This window comes from Mauremys mutica, chromosome 2 (assembly GCF_020497125.1).
Source record: "Mauremys mutica isolate MM-2020 ecotype Southern chromosome 2, ASM2049712v1, whole genome shotgun sequence".
Taxonomy (NCBI): Eukaryota; Metazoa; Chordata; order Testudines; family Geoemydidae; genus Mauremys; species Mauremys mutica.
The window spans coordinates 250659406-250682913 of NC_059073.1; the positions used below are offsets into that span (position 1 = coordinate 250659406).

The following is a 23508-nucleotide window of genomic DNA, read 5'->3' on the forward strand; positions in this document are numbered from 1 at the left end:
GACTAGGCAGGATAAAAATATTGCTAGAGCATGCAGGGGTGTAATTAGGAAGGCCAAGGCACAATTGGAATTGCAGCTAGCAAGGGATGTGAAGTGTAACAAGAAGAGTTTCTACAGGTATGTTAGCAACAAGGAGGAGGTCAGGTACAGTGTGGGACCCTTACTGAATGGCGGTGGCAACATAGTGACAGATGATGTGGAGAAAGCTGAAGTATTCAATGCTTTTTTTGCCTTGGTCTTCACAGACAAGGTCATCTTCCAGACTGCTGTACTGGGCAACACAGTATTGGGAGGAGATGAGCAGCCCTCAGTAGTAAAGAACAGGTTAAGGACTATTTAGAAAAGCTGGATGTGCACAAGTCCATGGGTCCAGATCTAATGCATCCAAGGGTGCTGAGGGAGTTGGCTGATGTGATTGCAAAGCCATTAGTCATTATCTTTGAAAATTCGTGGCAATCGGGCGAGGTCCCGGACAATTGGAAAAAGGCAAATATAGTGCCCATGTTTTAAAAAGGGAAGAAAGAGAACCCGAGGAACTACAGACTGGTCAGCCTCACCTCAGTCCCTGGCAAAATCATGGAGCAGGTCCTCAAGGTATCCATTCTGAAGCACTTGGAGGAAATGAAGGTGATCACGAACAGTCAACATGGATTAACCAAGGGCAAGTCATGCCTGACCAACCTGATTGCCTTCTATGAGATAACTGGCTCTGTGGATATGGGGAAAGCAGTGGATGTGATATATCTTGACTTTAGCAAAGCTTTTGATACAGTCTCCCACAGTATTCTTGCCAGCAAATTAAAAAAGTATGGATTGAATGAATGTACTAAAGGGTGGATAGAAAGCTGGCTAGTTTGTCAGGCTCAACAGGTAGTGAACAATGGCTTGATCTCTAGTTGGCAGCCAGTATCAAGCGAAGTGCCCCAGAGGTTGGTCCTGGGACCGGTTTTGTTCAACATGTTTATTAATTATCTGGATGATGGGATTAATTGCACCATCAGCAAGTTTGCAGATGACACTAAACTGTGGGAAGAGGTAGATACGCTGGAAGGTAGGGATAGGGTCCAGAGTGACCTAGACAATTCGATGGATTGGGCCAAAAGAAATCTGATGAGGTTCAACAAGGACAAGTGCAGAGTCCTGCACTTAGGAATAATCCCATGCACCACTACAGTCTAGGGACTGACTGGCTAAGCAGTTCTGCAGAAAAGGACCTGGGGATTACAGTGGACAAAAAGCTGGATGAGTCACCAGTATGCCCTCATTGCCAAGAAGGCCAACAGCATATTGGGCTGTTTTAGTAGGCGCATTGCCAGCAGATTGAGGGAAGTCATTATTCCCCTCTATTCGGCACTAGTGAGACCACACCTGGAGTACCGTGTCCAGTTTTGGTCCCCCCACTACAGAAGGGATGTGGACAAATTGGAGAGAGTCCAGCAGAGGGCAATGAAAATTATTAGGGGCCTGGGGCACATGACTTACGAGGAGAGGCTGAGGGAACTGGGGTTATTTAGTCTGCAGAAGAGAAGAGTGAGGGGGGGTTGATAGCTGCCTTCAATTACCTTAAGGGGGTTCCAAAGAGGATGGAGCTAGGCTGTCCTCAGTGGTGGCAGATGGCAAAACAAGGAACAATGCTCTCAAGTTGCAGTGGGGGAGGTCTAGGTTGGATATTAGGAAAAACTTTTTCACTCAGAGAGTGGTGAAGCACTGGAATGGGTTACCTAGGTAGGTGGTAGAATCTCCACCCTTAGAGGTTTTTAAGGTCAGGCTTGACAAAGCCCTGGCTGGGATGATTTAGTTGAGGATTGGTCCTGCTTTGAGCAGGGGTTGGACTGATGACCACCTGAGGTCTCTTCCAAGTAACCCTGATCTTCGATGATTCTATGTTTGTGCACAGACCACCCACAAGGATTTTCTTTGCTAAAAGTGGCTCTGGCCTTGCTCCCTGCTTCATTCACCTGGGGCTGGCAAGACAGGGGCCCTTTCAAAAGTTATCCGCACTCACCCTGCAAAACGGCCGGCGCCGCAGTGTAAGTTGAGACGCAGATGTCGCCTTTCGGGTTCCCAAAGTGGCTGGATTTTGCTTTAGGGCGAGTCAATCCCTGCCCCCCGCCCTTCCATACAGCGGCTCATGGCAGAGGGAACCTTGGGGGCACCTGCCCGCCGCCCCGCTTTTGTGCTCGCCTCTGCCTGGCTCCCCCCACCCCCGCAGCCGCCAGCCCCTGGCCTCTAGCCTGAACTTCAGCAGCGCCGCTGTGCGCATGCGCTAGACTCGTCTGCGCAGTACCGTCTTTCCCCTCTCCAGCGAGCGACTTTTCCTGTTGTCATGGCAACTGGATGCCGCGTCTGAGCCGCCGCCGCCGCCGCCGGAGGCGGGTGTGTCCGCGGCTGCGCGCCGAGCACCCCTTTCTCGCCCCTGGGCTAGCGGGGCCGAGGCGTCGCCTCTCGTCCGCCGGGTTGGGGGCCGCGCCAGGTGCTGGGGACGGGCTGCCGAACGGCCCCACGCGTGGCGGGGCAAAGCCGTGGCCCTCAGTCCGTGGCGGGGCGGCGAGGGAGCCTTGGGGGCCGTCTGCTGGCGGGGGCGGGGCAGGAGCAGCGCTAGGAGCGGTGTGGGAGGAAGTGACTTGAAAAGGGAGTTTGTAGGGTAAAGCAGGCGCTGCGGCTGACAGGGAGCCAGGTGCTGGAACTAGGGGTGATGCCTGGTTGGAGGGGTCTCCATACAGTTTGGCTAAATGAGTCTCAGCACCCCCACTATACAAATTGTTCCTGCACCCCTGCGAGGAGCACTGTCCGGCTGTGGAAGAGCTGACTTTATGGGGTGCTCCATCCTTGGAGCACCCACGGAAAAAAATAATGGGTGCTCAGCACCACAGGCAGCCTTGAGGGTCAGCACCTCCATCCCACCCCAGTGCTGCCCATCTGCCAGAGGCCCTTCGGGCCAGCTCCTCCCCCTCCCAGCGCCTGCCGCGATCAGCTGTTCCGTCCTGTGTAGGAGGTGCTGGGGTAGGAGGAAGAGCAGGGTCAGGAAGAGGTGGGGGAGGGGTAGAAAGAGGTGAGGCGGAGGTGGGAAACGGTGGGGCAGGGGTAGAGGCTTGGAGGAAGGGGTGGAATGGGGGCAGGCCTGGGGCACAGCAGGGGTTAAGCACCCCCCAAGATCTGAATAAGTTGGCGCCTATGGCCTCTCCCCTGGTAACTCAGTGCTAGACCCAACAAAGCCTTTGGATAGTTACTTTGGGGAACAAGCCTGTGCTGGCCTCCACCAAATTTACTAGATGACCAAATAGACTCCCTGGATGTCTAATTTGTGTGACTCAATGGGAGCATCACCTGTGGAATGAGGGTGGCACATGGCCCTCATGAAAATATTGTATTTCTGTGTGCTCATGAAAGCTTAGTGTAAAGTACTAAATAATGAAATAAATCAGCCCTTTCCAAAACTATACCCCATTTATCATAAAAATGTAAATCAAGTAAGATATTAAGTAAGATAGAGAACTGTGATTCATCTAGCAGCTGCTCTAATGGGAGTTTTTACTTCATTAGGAGAATAGGACCAATTTTAAATAATTTTAAAACCAATTTATTGTCAGGAGTAATGAGTTATATCTAAAAGTTCTCAGAGCTAGATCCACAAAGGGACTTACGCATTGTGATGCAACGCCTTATTAGGTGCCTAGGGAATCACAGGAACAACACTGTGATACACAAAGCCTGATTTAGGCACTGAGACTCCTATAAAATGAATGGGGGAGAGAATGCATTTTAGACAGCAATCCACAATAGGGTGACCAGATGTCCCGATTAGGGACAGTCCTGATATTTGAGGCTTTTTCTTATATAGACTCCTATTATCCCCCACCCCCTGATTTGTCACACTTGCTGTCTGGTCACCCTAATCCACAACTAGGTTGGGCATCCCCTAAACTAGCCAATGGGAGATGCTGACAATAGGGGTGTGTCCTTAACTTCTCTCCTCTTATTCAGTTATGCACCTAAATCAAAGGTGCCTATCTCTGCTAGTGATCCACAAACAGGAACCCTTCTCCTACAGTCAGGTGGCTTAGGCACCTAAGTAGATTCTTGTGAAAATTAGATTTCTGCCTTGTTCTACATACAGAGGAGGTGGAAGTGCTGACCTGATGACTTTTAATCCAGTGGTTAGAGCATCCACCTGGGATGTGGCAGACACAAGTTCAATTGCCCCCTCTAACTGGGAAGAATGGGGGGGGGGCAGAAGGAATTTGAACAGAGGTCTACCAGGAGAATGCTCTAACTACTGAGCTATGGGATACTCTAACACGGGGCTTCCTTAGTCTCTTCTGTTGACGCTTTTCCACTGTGAATAAATACTCATACTGTGAGATGAGAGTGAGAATGATTCTGTAGCCTGGTGACTAGGGCACCTGCCTGATGAGTGGAAGAGCCCGGGTCCAGTCCCCTTTCTGAAATGAATGCTTTTGCCCCTCCAGGTTTGTGACTCACTCTAGGGCTTTGGCAGGAGGTAGGCATCTGAATATATATAGTGAGGCAGCATTATGCATACTCAGAGGCAGAAATGTAGGCACCTACAGAACCTTTTACTCTAAAAAGTTAGACACTGAGTGAGTTTAAGTGCCTACAGCATTTGGTGGGAGTTTTGTGAATCGCAGTGGAGCATAAAACTGGGATTTAGGAATCTATACCTCACACTTAAGTGCCTAAGTCTGGGGTCTAAGAGGCTAAATACTTTTGTAAATCCCACCCTCAGTTAGTTGAAGATCACTTTATGTGATATGTCCGTATGCATCCATATAGATATATATTAAGGATGGTACTTAAGAAATTTCTAACATACATCAAGATATTTTGATTAGAGCTTTTATTGTAAACATTTTGGCCAAGATTTTCAAAAATAGCAGCTTAATTTATATTTAGACACCTTAATAAGTTTACAGGACCTGTTGGATGCACAGTATTTTTTAAATCAGGTCACCTGAGTGCTTAAATATGGATTAAGGAGGCTAAAATTAGCCTCTTATTTTTTAAATAAAATGGCCTTTTTTACTTTTCATATTATTTGTCAATCTGAATGTGTTAATCTAATTATTTTATAAAAACAAAGGGACATCTCAATTCCCTTTCAGCTTAATTCCATGATTTGGTGACATCATGGAAACCCACAGAACAAATCTAGAGTTGTTTGTGATGCTGTGTTTTTCTGTTATTCTAGTCAAGAAAATCTAGATGATAAAGGACTATACTAAAAAAATAATGAGCATCAGAATTAAAGCCAAATCCGGTTTTCAGTAAACAGCCCAAGTAAATGGATGGGTGCATATTTCCATTAAAAATCATTATTATTATAAAATTCTGTTATAATCACTAGTTCAGTCCCCTAATGTTAAATAACGTGTTGCTTCATATGGTTTCCACACTTACAATTTTTCAGTTTCTGAAGAGATAACAGGAAAGGAATTAACGATCCATTCATCCTACAATGTCCGAAAATTTATCAACAAGCAGGAAGGAAAAGAATGAGGATGAAGTCGCAGCTAGCCTAAATACTGAAGGACTAAACAAAAGCCCTCAAGAGGTTTCTGAAAGTGATGCTAGGAAAGACTCATTACAATCAGTAGAGAATCTTGACATGGCTGGAAAATCATCAGCAAGGTCTCTTGAAAAAAAAGATGAACTCATAGTTGGCCTAAATACTGAAGGACTGAATGAAATTCCACATGAAGTTACTGAAGCAGATGCTAGTAAAGACATTTTACAATCATTTGAGAGTTTTCAAATTATCGAAGGATTATCAACAAGTATGTCAAATGAAAAAGAAGATGATGAAAACATAGCTGATTTTAGTGATGATGGAATGATGGAACTCTCCCAAGAAGTTTTTGAAACAGATACCAAAAGAGACAAAGTACAATCAGCGGAAAACTTTGAAATAGCTGAAGTATTCTCAACAAGTATATTACCTGAAAAAAAGAGTGATGAATTCCTAGCTGATCTAAATGCTGAGGGGATGATGGAAATCTCTCAGAAGATCTCTGAAAGAGATGTGGAAAAAGACACATTACACTCACTAGAAAATCTTGAAGTGTTTCAAAAATTATCAACAAGTGTGTTACAGGAAACAGGGGATGCTGAAGAATTAAACCAAATCCCTCAAGAAGTTGTTGAAGGAGATGCTAAAAGAGATCAGTTACAATCAGAAGAGAATCCTGAAGTAGCTGAAAAGGTATCAACACATATATTGCATGAGGTAAAACATGGGGACTTTATGGTTAAACTAAATGCTAAAGGACTAAGGGAAATCCCTCAAGTAGTTTTTGAAATACAAATTTTAAAATATTTGCATTTAAACAACAATGAAATCAAAACTTTACATAAAAATCTAGGTAATCTGACAAACCTGGAAATACTATCCGTTGAAGGAAATGGATTGATAGCATTGCCACCTGAAATTTCCCTACTTCACAAACTGAGAGTTTTGAACATCAGTCACAACCAGTTATCATGTCTCCCTAAAGAGTTATCAAAGCTTGTAAATATTAAGCAACTTTTTGTCAGTCACAATAACATTGAAGAATTCCCAGCTGCCTTGGAATGCCTTGAAACCTTGGAAATTTTAGATCTTGCTGTAAATAATTTAAAAACACTGCCAGAAAATATGGTTAGCATGAAAAATTTGAATGTACTCAACCTTGATTCCAATCAAATCTTAATATTCCCAAAGGTCCTCTGTTACCTTCCAAATCTAATCAAACTCAGCATTTCGGGGAACCTGATTCAGAGTTTACCTAAGGACATTAAAGAGCTCAGGAGATTACAAGCACTTTCAATGAATCACAACAAACTTATATTTCTGCCTGTGCAGCTTTTTCAACTAGCAAAACTACAAAAACTCAGGCTGGATGATAACAAGTTGGAAGTTCTTTCAGACAAAGTTGAGAATTTGCAAGAACTTAGAGTTCTTAGTGTTGCCAACAATTTATTCAAAAACATTTCAGAGAATCTTTGCAATTGTACAATGCTGGAATGTCTTATTCTTCATGGCAATCAGCTAACACAACTTCCTAATAGGATGCACAGACTTAAACGTTTAAGGGAACTTTGCATAAGTAGAAATCAAATGGATAACCTAGATGAACAGATATCACGTATTAAAGACCTCTCCATTATAGAAGCTTCTGGAAATGCATTAACGTGCATTCCTGTTGAAATAAAAAATTGCATGCAGATAATTAAAGTTGACTTGAGCTATAACAAACTTTCTCAGTTTCCAGTTGGATTGTGTGCACTAGTTGCTCTTAAAATCTTAAACCTCAGTGGAAACTATATTTCAGAAATAATAACTGAAATTTCTTTTATTGAAAATTTGGAGCACCTAGAATTAAATAGAAACAAACTGTCCTATTTTTCTGAACACTTGTGCAGACTTACAAAACTAATTTACTTAGATTTAAGTGAAAATGAAATAAATAGCATTCCAAAAGAGGTATCTAATATGAAGTATCTCCAGGTCCTTCTTTTATACCACAACAAATTTGTCTCATTTCCCAGGGAACTGTGTTCTTTAAATAGTTTACAGAAACTTGATCTTTCAGAGAATCAAATACAGTGCATTCCCTCAGATATTTGTAATCTGCAAATGATCAAAGATTTAAATTTGTCAAATAATCAGTTAGTATCTTTTCCATCTGAAATATGTCATCTTTCATCACTGGAGAAACTCAAGTTGTGCCAAATAAACGGATTGAAGGTAAGAGAACATTGTTTTCTTTGGGCAAAAAAAACCACATACAAATTGCTGTACTGAAAAATTAATAGTAGAATTTCTTCAAAGGGTTTTTGTAATGCACCTACCGTTAGCAAAGAACAGGAACAGTTTGTAAATGGGCTAAAATGTAACATAAATGTAATTGGCTACTGACTGAAAATGTCTTTTGTAACTTTTTGGTTATGAATTGATTAAAATATTCTCAGTGATGTAGGTCTGATTCTGACCTCACATTTATGTAACTCAGGAATCTCTCAGTTTGTCATTTTGATAAAAACTGAATTAGTTTGATCAGCAATAATATAAGTATATTCTATTCCAGTTGCACCTGCAGTGTGGACTCAGAGGCCTCCTATTCTGATGAATATTGACAACAAAAATGACCAATCAGAATTATGCAAATAATCCCACTTCTAGGAATCTTCTGTGTGAAAGGAATAAAATCTTACAATTTCTATTCTGTGTGTTGAAACAGGATTTAGACAAACACAATATTTATCATTGCAGTCTCACTCATTTCAGCACAGATGGTTACACAAGATATTTTACTTGTAATAGAGAAAATTGCCTCAGACTTCTAAAGTCTAATTTTCTGGACTGCTTGTTTCTTTTGTGCTAAGGAGCAGAACTAAGAAATTTTCCACTAAAAAAAATCTGTCTACCTCCTCTTCAGACTAAAATAGCAGATGAGTAGTTGTCATGGAGAGGAGTTAGCATTGTGACACTCTACCACCAATGGAAATGGAAGCAAACACTGTTATTGTTTCTGAAGCAAGCCCTTCCTTCTCATAACTTATAAATTTAAAGTGTAAGGACACAAAATCATTTGCTGAAAAACTGCTGGAGCTCACTCATAAAAGAATATTGGGTATTTTAATCTCTCTTGTCACCAAAACTTGCTGAATCAGCATTTCAACATCTGGTTTCTTACAGGGCTCTCCTTTCTTTTGTGTGTGTGTGTGTGTATATATATATATATATATATATAACTTCTATAAGGGTACTACATCCTTCACTTGCAGGGGAATAGACTTGGTGATCTAACAGATCTGTTCCATTTCCAATTAGTATGGTAATCCTATTCACTGTACAGAGAAGAAAAAAAAAAGAAAAGTCATTCCATTTTACTGTCCCACTGCTGTAAAAGGAAAAGCATAGAAGAGAATAAATATTTCTTTTCATTCTGACTACAAAACAAAAGAGAGAAAATGTGATTTTTTTCAGTTTCTTTAAAGAGGGCAAAATCACTTCTTCAGTCACATTTATTAATCAAATAATTAATCAAAAGATTCCCCTCCTCCAGTTCCAACAATGCAGACACTATCCCATAGTACAATTGTTATCAGCATTGATAGAAATACTATTTTATTTTATCTAGAGAAAATTCTTCTGCCGATTCTATGCCTATCACCAGGGCCGGCTCCAGGCACCAGCGAACGAAGCAGGTGCTTGGGGCAGCCAATGGGAAGGGGCAGCATGTCCGGGTCTTCGGCTGCAATTCGGCGGTGGGTCCCTCTTGGAGCGAAGGACCCACAACCGAATTGCCACCGAGGAATGAAGCGGCACAGTAGAGCAGCTGCCGCCAAAGTGCGGCAAAAAAGCCTGAGCCAGCCCTGCCTATGACCAAAATTCTTACTGGAAAACAAATAATTATCCATCAGAATGGAAGACTATGAGTTTTTATTGGTGGAACTGAGTTACAGAACATCATTTTATAAGCAGGAAAAATTACCTTTTCAGCTTTTTATGCAAGAAAATACTGTCATTTACTAAATAAATGAGTAAATGTAGCAATTATTTTATCTATTTCCCAGTTAACTAAACTTCCAGAGGAGCTGTCTAAACTGACTTGCCTCAGAGAGCTGGATATATCTCACAATGCATTAAAAGACATTCCAGAAGGCATAGGGGAACTGAAACACTTGGTCAGCTTAACTGCAAATAATAATTCCATTAGTCAGCTTCCCAAATCTGTTACATCATTGAGTGATCTACAACAACTCAATCTGAGTGGTACGTATCAGGTGCCCCATCCGTTATTGAATGCGAGCATAAAAATATTGAGCCAGCGGAGTCTATAAATATATTAATTAAGCAAACAGGTTGAGGGAGAGAGAAAAATACAACTTCCCATTTTTCATGTATACTGCAGTATCTTTGGTGTCTTCATACTATAGAACCTCTCTCAAGTTTAGCATCTCCTAGCATGTCTGTTGCAAGGACCTAATTCTGGAATTGCACACATGATCTGATTTTACTTTCATATGAATGTGAGACTATTAAAGGCATGAGACACATGTGAGATGGCAGATATTAAGTATTAATAGTTATTCTAGGTGGCTTCCAGTCAGTTACAGAGTTGATTGTTGTTTTTTCGGTGGGAGGAATTCCTATTATTTTGTGGATAATATTACTTGGTTCCAAACTGAGCTATCTGCCTTTACACTCACAGTATAATATCTTGTGGGGACAAACATTTACTTGAGATTCAACTGTTCTTGCTCACTAAGACCTGTATCCACAAGGCCTCAGGTTTAGGGGCTTAAGTCCCGTTTATAGGCACCACTGCAATCCACCAGGCTCCTGGTTGGCTGCCACTTAACCTCATTGGCATATAAGTTTTTGCAATAAAAGTTTCCTAGGTGCCTATGTTTCTGCCCCTGGGCATACATATTCCTGCCCCATTCTAGGCTTCTGGAACACCTATCTCTCATCTAAGCCCCAGGGCAATCCATGACTTGGGGGAAGATAGGATATCCCCTGCCTAAGTCATGTGCAGGGCCTGAGCATGCTCAGAGGCCACTAGAGATACACAAAACAAGTGTGTGTGTGTGCATGTGTGTAAAGGAGGCTTTCCCTTTAACCCAGTGGTTAGGGTATTCAACTTGGGATATAGGACACCACTAGTTCAAGTTCCTGCTCTGACTAGCTCAGGCTTTATAGATCACAGTGCTGTTTCTGTGGTTTACTAGACAACTAAAAGTTCAGTGTCACAATGCCTAAGTCCCTTTGTGGATTCAGGCCTAAGTTTCTGGAAGCACTTAGGACTATCAGAGCTAAAGTCTATGAATAGGACCTATTCTTGGTTGTTTGGGAAGCACTGGTTCTGTTGTTGGTAGAGATTCTCAGCATCTCCCTTGGGGGCAAGTGCTAGTAGATGCTATTTTAAGGTCTCATCTCAAGAAATCACCTTTTGATGTTGACAGTCTCACTAACTATTGACCTGCCCACAGTCTTCCCTTCATGGAAACATTGGCTGAGATGGTAATGAGGCAATGATGGTGGTCACTGGAGTCCTCATATTTCCTTGTCTCCAGTCAATCGAGTTCTAAGCTTGGGTCTGAGACAGAAACTCTGATGCTGGTGGTCTCCTCCTAATAGTAGATGAGGAGTGTTCATCCTGAATCTTTTAGATCTACCTGCTGCCTTTGATACGATTTGCCAAGAGGTGTTGTTGACACAACTCTAGTTCCTAGCAAGATTATATATATTAACTCTTAAGTGTCTTTGTTTTTTTGGTTTTTGTTTTCTTTTTAAAGAGAACCCTGAGGGTAGTTTGGAACAAATTGCTTATTTGCTTCCAGGTTGGTCTCATGTGTGGTGCAACAGGATTTACTCTGTCAGCCCTCCTGTACAACTTGTATTTCAAGTCATTATTAGGGTTATTTAGGAGACATGGCCTACACTGGTTTCAGAATACTGATGATATCCAGCTCTATATCTCCATCATTTCTGAGCCTCAAACAGTTTCTGTATGAGATTGGATGAGGATAATTCCCAGACAAAATTGAAGTAATTGTCAATAGGTTATGGGGAAGCAAATTAAAGAAGTACTTTGGTGCTGCTATTTATAACAGAGTTTCATAATATGGTGCTTGCTCAGTTAACAGCTGTAGGCAAAATCAGTTCTTTCCATTTGCACCTGGTGAGATGACTGTAACCATCTAATTTGGTTGTGGGCTTTCACTAAAGTTTTCCATACATTTTGTCACCTAAAGACCAGGCTACTCTAATGTGTTCTGTGGTACATACTAAGACCATGGGGAAGCTGAAGCTAATGATGACTGGCTGCACAAATGTAAATAGGTGCAATTTATTCATGGGATTAAATTCTATGCCATGTACTAGACATCTATTGGTTTCTTAATGGGTGTTCCTTTTAACTTATAAAGTAGGGCTGTCGATGAATCGCAGTTAACTCACCCAATTAACTCAAAAAATTAATTGTGATTAAAAAATGAATCATGATTAATCACAGTTTTAATTGCACTGTTAAACAATAGAATACCAATTGAAATTTATTAAATATTTTAGACATGTTTCTACATTTTCATATATATTGTATTCTCTTTTGTAATTGAAATCAAAGTATATTTTTATTACAAATATTTGCACTGTAAAAATGATAAAAGAAATAATATTTTTCAATTCACCTCATACAAGTACTTTAGTGCAATCTTTGTCCTGAAAGTATAACTTACAAATGTAGATTTTTTTTGTTACATAACTGCACTCAAAAACAAAACAATGTAAAACTTCAGAGCCTACAAGTCCACTCAGTCCTACTTCTTGTTCAGCCAATCGCTAAGACAAACAAGTTTGTTTACATTTACAGGAGATAATGCTGCACTCTTCTTATTTACAATGTCACCAGAAAGTGAGAACAGGCATTTGCATGGCACTTTTGTAGGCAGCATTGCAAGGTATTTATGTTAAAAGGTTTTAATGCTGGTTAAAAAAAATTGCATTAATTAAATTTGTGACTGAACTCCTTGGGGAAGAATTGTATGTCTCCTGCTCTGTTTTACCTGCATTTTCCCATATATTTTGTATTATAGCAGTCTTTGATGATGACTCAGCGCATGTTGTTCCTTTTTAAGAACACTTTCACTGCAGATTTGACAAAACACAACGAAGATACCAAAGTGAGATTTCTAAAGATAACTACAGCACTTGACCCAAGGTTTAAGAATCTGAAGTGCCGTCCAAAATCTGAGAGGAACAAAGTGTGAAGCATGCTTTCAGAAGTCTTAAAAGAGCAACAATCTGATGCGGAAACTACAGAAGCTGAACCACCAAAAAAGAAAATCAACCTTCTGCTGGTGGCATCTGACTCATTATGAAAATGAATATGGGTCTTCTTTGGATCATTATCGATCAGAACCCGTCATCAGCATGGACGCATATCTTCTGGAATGGTGGTTGAAGCATGAAGGGACATATGAATTTTTAGTGCATCTGGCACGTAAATATCTTGCAACCCCAGCTACAACAGTGCCATGTGAATGCCTGTTCTCACTTTCAGGTGACATATAAACAAGAAGCGGGCAGCATTATCTCTAGCAAATTGTAACCAAACCAAAGTAGGACTGAGTGGACTTGTAGGTGCTAAAGTTTTACATTGTTTTATTTTTGAATGCAGTTTTTTTGTACATAATTCTACATTTGTAAGTTCAACTTTCACAATAAAAAGATTGCACTAGAGTTCTTGTATTAGGTGAATTGAAAAATACAATTTGTTTTGTTTTTACAGTGCAAATATTTGTAATAAAAAATAAATATAAAGTGAGAACTGTACACTTTGTATTCTGTGTTGTAATTGAAATCAATATATTTGAAAATGTAGAAAACATCCAAAAATATTTAAATAAATTGTATTATTAACAGTATGATTAATCATAATTAATTTTATCACACAATTAATTTTTTAATTGCTCAACAGCTCTACTTATTTTCAAATTGTATTTTTAATTATATCGATAAAATAACTTAAAATTTGTACGAAATTAAATGTGGTTCCAAGTGTGATACCAATAGAAATGATGGAGTCAAATGTTATTGAGTCACGTACATGATTGTGATTGGTAAACATAAATGCCAAAATAATTAGGAAAATAAAATCACATTCTTAATAAAAGAAAGATTAATCACTTATGTTAAAATTAAGTAAATATGTTTTTAGTGGAGTGAAAAACAGTTGACTAAAATAGACTAGATAATGGCAGTAACGCAGACAGTGTCTGTTAGAGAAAGTAAGAAGATTTTATTATATTTATTTATCTCAGCTAAAGATAATGTACACAGTATCAAGCTCGTGTTTCTGATAGCTGTGTTAAGGCTCCAAAACTGATACCTCAAGTCTTGGGATTGGGAATCTCTCGCTGTATTATCTCCTGATTGTTCTAAATTTACATATAAACTTAAAATATATATTGGTGTTTATATATATTTTTCTTTCTTTATATACTAATTAAATACAGTGCTTCTCTCAGCTAATTTCTAAGCTATTATCTGCACAAAAACTCGCGTTTTCAGGTGCCTAAGTAGTCCCTGGAATTACAGTTAAAGTTGCCCCCACCCAAATCTGAAATGGCACCCCTGCTTCTCGCTGCCTGGTTCACATCCCCAGTGTGCGGCTGCCTGCTGCAGCTGCACATGTTCGGGACAAGGCTGACAACACTTAGTTTTGCAAACTGGCTGGGGCTCAGGAGCTGCACAGACCCAGCATCCATCCCCCTTCCAGCTCACTGCCTCCTCCAGGTGCCACTAAGGATGGAGGACAGAGCACAAGGAGTCTGGGTAACACTTCCTACAGTACCTGTGCTCATTTAACCCTCTCTAGCACTGAGGCCCCGTGCTCCAGACTGACAACAATGTGAGTTTTTGTATTATGGCTGAGTCTTCAAATCTTCCAAATATCTACTTTGCCATGTGCAAATGGATAATTTTAAAATATAAAACAGTATATTCTCTGATTTAAAGTAATTAGCTATTAGTATTAGCTAACCAGTATTTTTCCAGATACTTGCTTTTATTATTATTATTGTTGTTGTTATTAGTATTATTAGTTTATTTATGTATTGACTTAGTTTTTTTCCTATTGATTTTCTGTGAATAAATGTTGCACCAGTGAGCTGCCATAGATGAAGTTTAAAACCATCTGTCTGTATATATTTTTATTCTCCTTTTGAGGATAACATAGTTAAAACACACAATTAAGTGCACATTGTTAAAAAAATAAGGTTGCAAATACCTTTTATGTGTCAGATATGCTAAACATTCGCATGCCCCTTCATGCTTAGTCTCTCCTGTTAAAGCGGTTCTGCTATGGATAAATTATAGAAGAGTGATTAGAACAGCGGGACTGGAACTTGGGGGTCTCCCACCTTTCAGGAAGAGAGTGTCTATCTCACTTTCTCTCTCTAACCCAATGATGCTTTAAGTATTTATCCACAGTAGAACAGTCATTGGGACAGAGCGAAAGAGGGAGAGAGAATGACTCTAGTTCAGTTGTTAAAACGCCCTCTAATCCTGGGCTAAAATTTTTAAGGATTTTTCTGGGTTTTGCATGGGCCTAGATCTGGTAAGTGTGCTCAGAGGGTGCCTAACAGATAGGGTTGCCAGGCGTCTGGTTTTCGACTGGAATGCCTGGTTGAAAACAGTCTGGTCCGCAGTGCAGTGGGAGCCTGGGGCTAAGGCAGGCTCCCTCCCTGCCCTAGCTCCGCGTGGCTCCCGGAAGCGGCTGCCAGGTCCCTGCAGCCCTTAGGCACTGGGGTTTCTGCAGCTCCAATTGGCCAGGAACTGCAACCAATGGGAGCTGCGGGGGGTGGCGCCTGCGGATGCGAAAGCAGCATGCACCGCGCAGAGCCACCTCACCATTCATGCGCCTAGAGGCTGCAGGGACCTGGTGGTTGCTTCCTCTGAGCTGTGGTAAGTGCCGCCAGAACCCTAGGACCCCTGCTTGGAGTCCCCTCTCACACCCCAAGCCCCTCATCCCCTTCATAGTGTTTTATAACAACAACAGATTATTCAAAATTTGTGAATTGGTAATTGATTTCTTTAAGGAAAATTTAATCTGTATTTTCTTTAGTGTAGAGCATATATAAATAGACATTTTGTCTTAAAATCAAATGACAGTCCAGCTGAGAGTTAAGTTCTATTGAAGCCAAACTCTAGTGCTCTACCACTTCTGAAATATTTTATTTGACGATTCTGAAAGGGTATAGAATATGTTTTTAAATATAAGTTTACTTTTATATGCTTGAGGGGAAACCTACTCCCAATTTATTTTTCTGTTGAACATAAAACCTCAAAAATCTCAGCCACCTGCAGTGTGCTGGAGTTGGGATTGTAAAGGAATATGGCAGTTTGCTTTGAAGTTCTCTCCCCCAGTGTCCCAGTTGAGTGAAGGTTATGCATCTCTTCCTGCTCATCCACTGTGCTTTACAGTCAGCTGGGCTGCTTAGAAGTCCTGATTTGGAAGTTATTTAAATGTTCCCTGATTAGCATTATGTAAATGATTTTCCTTTTACTTACACGGGTGTAACTCAGGAGCAACCAATTCAGAATTTCTTTCTGTTTCGTTACTCTGATCTTATTACTCTTCTCTTCAAGTCTCTTCACTGGCATTCCCTACCCTTCTGCACTGAGTTCAAATTTCTTCTCACCCTCAAGGCCCTGCTCAACTTCTCTCCTATTTGCTTTTCTGCTTTCATTATTGTTCCCCTCTATTCCTCATTTTCCAAGCCTCCTATCTCTTTCTCTGCTTCTCCTGATTCCTTTGTATTATTCACTCTTGTCTTCACTCCTCTTCTTCCACTGGAGCAGTCTCCTTTTTCTTATGCCTCTACTAATGGATCTCCATCTTTTCCTTCAATGTCTCCTGAAGACACACTTCCTCTATAAGTTCTAACAATGACTTCTGTAAGATTCCCAGGGCCACCCAGAGGATTCAGGGGGCCTGGGGCAGGGCCGGATCTTCGGCGGCAATTCAGCCGGCAGGTCCCTCTCGGAGGGAAGGACCCACCGCCGAATTGCCACTGAAGAATGAAGCAGCGATGGTAGAGCAGCCTAAGTGCTGCCAATAGTCGTTCGCGCCCCCCCCCCTCTGGCTTGTACTTACCAGGCAGCGCTCTGAGGCTTTGGCAGCACTTCAGAGGTGGGTCCTTCACTCACGCCGAGTCTTCCACTGCACTGAAGGACCCGCAGCCGAAGACCTGGAGCGAGTGAAGGGCCCACCGCCGAAAACCCAGAGCGGCTCGCGGAGCCCCTGCGGGGCCCGGGATCAATTGCCCCACTTGCCCCCCCCCCCCCGGCGGCCCTTAAGATTCCAACTCTATTTCAAACTTTTACAAGCACCTGATCTATTATTTGTGTCTGGATCTTTCTAACTTATATCTCCATTATGAACTTGATCCAAAGCCTATTAAAGTCAATGGAAAGATTCCCTATATTGCAAACATCTTGAGGCGGGGACTCTGTACACGGCTGAACTTATCAGAATCAACAAATAATTTTAAAGGAATTTCATTGCTTTGTTACTCATGTACTGAAATTCTTTAGCTCAATAGAATACAAATATAATTAACTATTTGTATTTTGTCAGGAAATCAGTTAATATGTTTGCCGAGTGGGCTCCAACATCTTCAGTCACTGAAGGATATAAATTTTGATGGAAATCCTCTGATCAGACCTCCACAGGAAGTCTGTAAAGGAAAACAACTATATACCATTGTATGCTACCTGGAGAGTGCTGATGAAAGAGATGGTATGTTAAGAACAAGTATATTATAATGCAGTATCCTGGAAAACACGCTGTTTAAGTGTTAAAGACAGCCTACTGTAGCAGGTATTAGAAATCCAGTGTTTTGCTAATGTAAGAAGTCAGGTTTCATATTTGTAATGTTTTCCCTTGCCTCGTCCCCATCCTAATGCTTACAGTTAGTGGTAACAGAATTTAATTATAATCTACAGTCTACCTAATTTTGTAGGGATCAAATAATGTTAATGTCAGATGGCGTGTCTGCTGGATTGTACCCCATTCTGGCCAAGCATATCACTGTAGGCACTCCCTGCCTCGGTTTCCACTAATTCACCATCAATATGCTCAATGAGGCTTCTGAGGAGTCTAGTTTATTAACTAAGGCCCAACAAGAATACAAATAACCCTTCATCCCAGCATCTGAGATGGGGGAGAGAGAGTCAGTCTTAGTTTATCTGCTCCCACCTGAATCCACTTCTCTCCATCCAGCCCTTAACCATCGGGGTTCTCTTGGCTCAAGTACCTTCCCTGGAATCAGGCCTCTTATTGCTACCTGGGAAAAATCCTTCCCTGGAGCCAGGAGTCCACAGAGATCTGTCTTCTGCACCTATTCTCCAAGGCAGCATGTAATTCTTGATGGGATGTGCTTCCTGCCACTGTTTGAGAGACTCATTCACTGAGAGCAGGGATTCCTGGAGGCCTGCAAACTTTAGCTCTTTCCTTAGGAATCTCCTTTCTCTAGGAACACACCTTGTAGTCTACCTTTTCCGGTGAGCTCTCCCACAAGTTCCATGTCCCTAGGAGCACACGTTCTAGGCTCTTTTGGCCCAGATCCACAAAGAGACTTAGGTGCTACAATCCTCAGCATTGCAACGCCTAACTTTTAGGCCCCTAAATGTCACAGGAACAAAACTTCAATCCACAAAGCCTGAGTTAGACATCTTGGTTGCCTTGGAATGGGATCTGCAAAAGCCAACATGCTATGCAGGGAGCTACCTAAGCTAGCCAGTAGGAGCTGCTGATAACAGGGGTATGTCCTAAGCCCTCCTTCCCCCCTTGGAGACAGGTGCCTAATTCCAGGCTGCAGGGAGATGTCTATCTCTGCTTAGTGATCCATGAATGGGAACCAGCTGCCTGGAGTCAGGCAGTTGAGGTGCCTAAGGCATTTCTTGTGGGAATAAGTTACGTGCCTGTCTCACTCCACAGAAAATGGCTGGAGGAGGAGAAAATAGTGGTGATGCCTAACTGATAACTTTTAGCCCAGTGGTTAGAGCACTCACCTATGATATGGGAGACCCAGGTTAAATGTCAGATGGGGAGAAAGGATTTGAACAGGGGTCTCCTACCTCACACTAGGTGCTCTAATCACTGATCTCTGGGATATTCTGATGCAGCTGAGCCCAGGTAATCCCTTTCAGGCTTATTAGGTAATTAACTGCCAACCAGCCACCTAGGTAACTAATTATGTCCAGTCTGGGTTGGCTCCTCCTCCTTTACAGACGTCTGTCACAGGTAGCCTGGGCTCTGACTCTCTATAATGGGCCAGCCCCCCATGACAGGTATCAAGTTTATAAGGTTTTTAAGGAGTCTTATTGTGTTGAAGTTGCATATCTTAGATCGATCCTCCCTCCCCCCGCCCCAAGTGTAGACCAGGCCTTAGAGTCTTGCATACAGTTATTCTTAATACTAAGTAACAAAAACATGGTTAAAGGGGAGTTAAGTCTGCTTAGCTGTGCCTAGTATCCTTCCAAAGGAGAAGTTGACAGTCAAAACCAGAAACCTGGATCCAGGAAATACACTGAAACGAAAACATAGAAAACCAGGAAATACAGAGTTAGCATCATTATGCCCCTTTCCCCTACTAACTCTGACCCTCTGAAGATAGCAATAGGCACTAGGAATGAAGTAGTACCTCACCCTTCCCTAACACTATCTGCCATTTTCTCTGCCCCCCCCCCCCCACAACTCCAAATCCAAACACCCAAATCCAAGAAGGGGTGAATATCAAGGGAAGAAAAATCACTTTTGCAGTGCTAATGAGGCCAATGTAATCAAGGTGGCTCATTTCAAACAGTTGACAAGAACAGTGTGAGTATTAGCAGGGGGAAATTAGTTTTTGTAATGACCCATCCACTCCCAGTCTTTACTCAGGCCTAATTTGATGGTGTCCAGTTTGCAAATTAATTCCAGTTCAGCAGTTTCTCATTGGAGTCTGTTTTTCAAGTTTTTTTGTTGAAGAATTGCCACTTTTAAGTCTGTTATTGAGTGTCCAGGGAGATTGAAGTGTTCTCCTACTGGTTTTTGAATGTTATAATTCTTGATGTCAGATTTGTGTCCATTTATTCTTTTGCATGGAGATTATCCAGCTTGGCCAATGTACATGGCAGAGGGGCATTGCTGGCACATGTCACATTGGTAGATGTGCAGGTGAATGAGACCCTGATGCTGTGGCTGATGTGGTTAGGATGGGACACCATCATAGGACCTAACCACAGCTTCAGCTGCCTCCCTCCCAGCTTCAGCTTCAGCAGCTCAAAAGGCAGAGAGCCTCTCTGCCTCCTCTCAGAAGTGGGAAGGGATTCCCATTTTTTGGCCAGCTCCAATTTTAAGAAATGTATCTATCAGCTGGAGACATCACCAAGAAGGATGGGGAGAAGTAGTCAGAGCTTTAGAGCCATCCGTAAAGTCCATACCCCACACTGGATGCACTCTTTGTCTCCAGGAGTGAGTGATAGGGAGTTCCAAAGCTCTTTCTCCTAAGTAGGGAGAAAGGGGAGCTGCAAAAGCCTTATGCTCACACCTGGGTACTATAGGAGGCTTACAGAAGTATAAACTGCCCAATTCATCTCAATGGCGTGTTCTCCTTCCCTGTTGGTGTCAATCCTGCATCTCTGTGCTATGCATGAAGCATAGCTGATCTTGGGCTTGTCTTCACTACTGAGGTAAGTCAACCTAAGTTACGCCACTCCAGCTATGTCAATTCCCAGCTGAATTCACTGGGACTGAATGTGAATAACATAGCTGGAGTCAATGTCGTTTAGGTCAACTTACCCCCGTGTCTTCACTGCGCTGCGTCGATGGGAGATGCTCTCCAGTCAACTTATCTTACTCTTCTCGGAGAGGTGGAGTACCAGGGTCAACCAGAGAGCGCCCTGACATTGATTTAGTGGGTCTTCACTAGCCCCGCTAAATCGATCCCTGCCTCACCGACTGCAGCAGCATCGATCTCCCTGTAGTGAAGATAAGATACTTATCCTGGTCTCAGCATTGTTGGTCTCTGCCTGTACCAAATCTGCCTATTCTGCATTCCTCATCCCTGTGCATGTACTGTATATTTTTGACATGTACTGAGCCATCATTTTTAAAACAAGTAATTTTGCTAAGGCTGTATCTTGGGAATCCCTTAACAAAATGACCAAAAATTTGCATCTCAGACTACTAGGCACCCTGAAGTGGCACACCTACTTTCAAGCTAATCTGATGATACATATGGATTTCAGAGCACTTTGAATTAGTACATAAAAGATGTGTTTAGGTGTGTGAACTGCTTCATTCATCCCCGTGGCTTTTTCCCAACTCAGCGAGAAAGCCTCATGGCCATAAATACAGCCTGAAACAATTGAGATGCATGAACTTACCCATTCATCTCACTGGTGTGTTTTGTTCTAGTTTCACCAGTGTACCAATAATATGCACCCTGCCTGTTTTTTCTCAACTTCCTACATGACTCCACGTCCTTGTTCTGTGAGTCTCTGGTCATTTGCTATGTCAGACACATCTCAGCTCCCTGCCCTGATCTGAGTGCTGTGTGTGTGTTTTCCCTTTCCTCCCCCGTCAATTGTCAGCTCCCTGCTACAGTCACAATACTGTCTGTCTGTGCCGTACCGAGAACCTGCCAGTTTTCAGTCCTGCACTCTCTCACTGCTGCATGTCTTTGCAATAACTAGAGTCTTGTAACAGATAAGCGGCATCCACAACTGAAAAAAGATTAATAGCTGTACAAATGGTGAATGTTAGATAAATTATATTAGTTTCATTTGATAAAGCATAACACTTGTAATATGTTTATATCCAGGGAAAATTTTGCAGAAGATATTTAAGATAATTTCTGGGAACGTTTCCTTTGAAAATTTTGAATTTTTCTGCCAGAAACTGCAATTTAATAATGCTGAAATTAAATCTCTTGAAAATAACAGGTTAGTTACAAATAAAAGTTTACAAAATAGTCTTATTCTTAGTATAATTTAGTTTCTGTTACTGTTTTTATGTCATGTAATAAATAATTGTGATAGTGATATAATCAAATATGTTATATACATATACTATCAAAATATTGCCTTTGACTTTCTCAAACATCTTCTCATTAGCATTTTTATTTTTTCTGTTTAGGACTCTTGTATTGGAAGAGAAAATCCTCCAGGCACTGGAGATCTGGAAAAGTGAAAACAAAGCTCTAACTCCTGCTGAAATGATAGATCAGTTGATCAGAGTATTAACAATGACAGGCATGCATTACCTGACCAACAAAGTGAAAGCTTTAAAACTCTATACACAGTCAGTAAAATTCTAAATAGCTGATGCATAAAAAAGCATTTTTATTTGTGAACAAGATGAAAGCTTGTGATATAATTATCTGTTTCTGAAAATATCATCATTCTGAATGTACCATAAATTGAGAGACTGAATGGTTAGTTTCTTATTAGAAGTTGGTTTGTAATTCTGTATGTCTTTTCAAAATGTCTTGAGTCCAAAAATTCCCCACACAAACACTCAAACCTTCAATGCCTTTTTTTCTTGATTTCTAGAGTGGGAAAGAAGCATTTTTAATAAGCTAAAAATACATTATCTGCTTACAGTGCATGTAAGATATGAAATCAAGAAAGTCATTATTTTTTACCTAAAATTGTTGTATCAAGCTGACTTCTTTATTATTGTGATATCTCCTACATTTAAATTCTTGAATAATTATATACTTTTCAAATTCTTTGTTTGCCATTTTAGTAGGTTATTTAGGACAAACTTTAGAAGGAGTATGTGGTTATATACTTTTCCCACTTGTTTAAAGTCTGTTAATGTGTGTGGGAGGGGAGCCAAAAAAACCCTGTTTTTCCTGGAAGCGGCACACCCACACACAGATATGGGAACCAAGAATTATACAGACGCCTCAATATAAGATCGGGAGATATGGCAGAGGAGGCCCTGGGGAAGTGGTGAAGAAAGTTGATATACATACTGTTCAAAACACACATTAGGTATGTCTATGCAGCAAAGAAAAACCCGTAGCTGGCCCCTGCCAGCTGACTCGGGCTCACAGGGCTTGGGCTGCAGGGCTGTTTCAGTGCTGTGTACTCAGCTCAGGCTGTAACTCGGGCTGTAGAACCCTCCCATCCCAAAGGATCTTAGATCTTGAGCTCCAGTCCAAGGCCAGAAGCCTACCCAGCAATCAAATAGCTCCACAGTCCAAGCCCCAGAAGCCTGAGTCAGTTGGCACTGGTCAGCCGTGGGTTTTTCTTTGCTGTGTAGACATACCAAAAGGCATCCATCTTGGCAGATGACATAAACAAATCACTTTGTTTGCTTACATCCACTATCATGTATGCTGCAGACACACTGTTCCCATTGCACCATGAGAAACTGCACCAAAAGTTTTGAAAACTGTTCTCAGATTTTGCCTGAAGCAGCATAACCACGAAGAAGCAGATGTAGTCACTGAAATAGTCTTTGGTAGACAGTCTCACGTGAATACCACTAGTGGCTTCCTGTGTATGCACATATTGCTTGATGATACTGTGTGCTGCTTGTACTTCTAGGTAGGAACCGCATTGGTGATATAGTTCTGGGTATGCAGGACACACAGTAAGGAACAATATGGCACTTAGGCCATGGAGCACTTGGAATTTTCAGAACAAACAATGCTAATTAACCCCCATACTAAGCCCTGCATAACCGTCCTTTATTTTATTTATTCAAGTACAGAAATACATTTTTAAGTATGATTATTGGCAGTTCTTTGAATAGCTCTGCATATTCCCATTTTTGAGTAGGGCACTGCCTGGTGGTGCCTGATGGTAGAACCTTCTCCCGACAGTGCCTTTTGGAGCACATGTACCTCCTCCCACCTCTTCCTTCAGTGTTTTAGAACGTTTTGAGGGTGAGGCTGTATAAGGGGGGCATTGCACCTTCTACCAGTTTCTTCCAGCTGCTG

The 23508-nt window shown here is 41.5% G+C and overlaps 1 protein-coding gene and 1 long non-coding RNA gene across 9 annotated transcripts in view; one reads left to right on the forward strand and one right to left on the reverse strand.

The window, feature by feature from the left end:
* LOC123362887 overlaps positions 1–2175 on the reverse strand; it is a 47854-nt gene extending 45679 nt beyond the window's left edge. For all 3 annotated transcript variants that reach the window (XR_006576623.1, XR_006576622.1, XR_006576621.1), the window contains exon 1: positions 2006–2175. This is a non-coding gene — a long non-coding RNA (uncharacterized LOC123362887). The remainder of the gene's footprint in view (positions 1–2005) is intronic.
* Positions 2176–2320: 145 nt separating this feature from the next.
* On the forward strand, positions 2321–22242 carry LRRD1 (leucine rich repeats and death domain containing 1). Of its 6 annotated transcripts, none has more exons than XM_045003130.1 (6): positions 2321–2376; positions 5429–7744; positions 9577–9775; positions 17148–17309; positions 21379–21499; positions 21693–22242. In XM_045003130.1, exons 2-6 carry the CDS (start codon positions 5477–5479, stop codon positions 21871–21873), a joined length of 2931 nt encoding a protein of 976 aa, XP_044859065.1. In that variant the 5' UTR covers positions 2321–2376; positions 5429–5476; the 3' UTR covers positions 21874–22242. The 6 variants fall into 6 exon arrangements, with proteins under 6 accessions (XP_044859065.1, XP_044859064.1, XP_044859069.1 ...); XM_045003129.1 differs by having other exon boundaries at positions 2334–2473; XM_045003134.1 differs by having other exon boundaries at positions 2334–2473; positions 5429–6220.
* Positions 22243–23508: the final 1266 nt, after the last annotated feature.

Coding starts and splice junctions, on each gene's coding strand:
- LRRD1 (XM_045003130.1), top strand. CDS start 5,477: ATGTCCGAAAATTTATCAACAAGCAGGAAGGAAAAGAATGAGGATGAA. Junction 7,745..9,576: donor GCCAAATAAACGGATTGAAG/GTAAGAGAACAT, acceptor TCTATTTCCCAG/TTAACTAAACTTCCAGAGGA. Junction 21,500..21,692: donor AAATCTCTTGAAAATAACAG/GTTAGTTACAAA, acceptor TTTTCTGTTTAG/GACTCTTGTATTGGAAGAGA.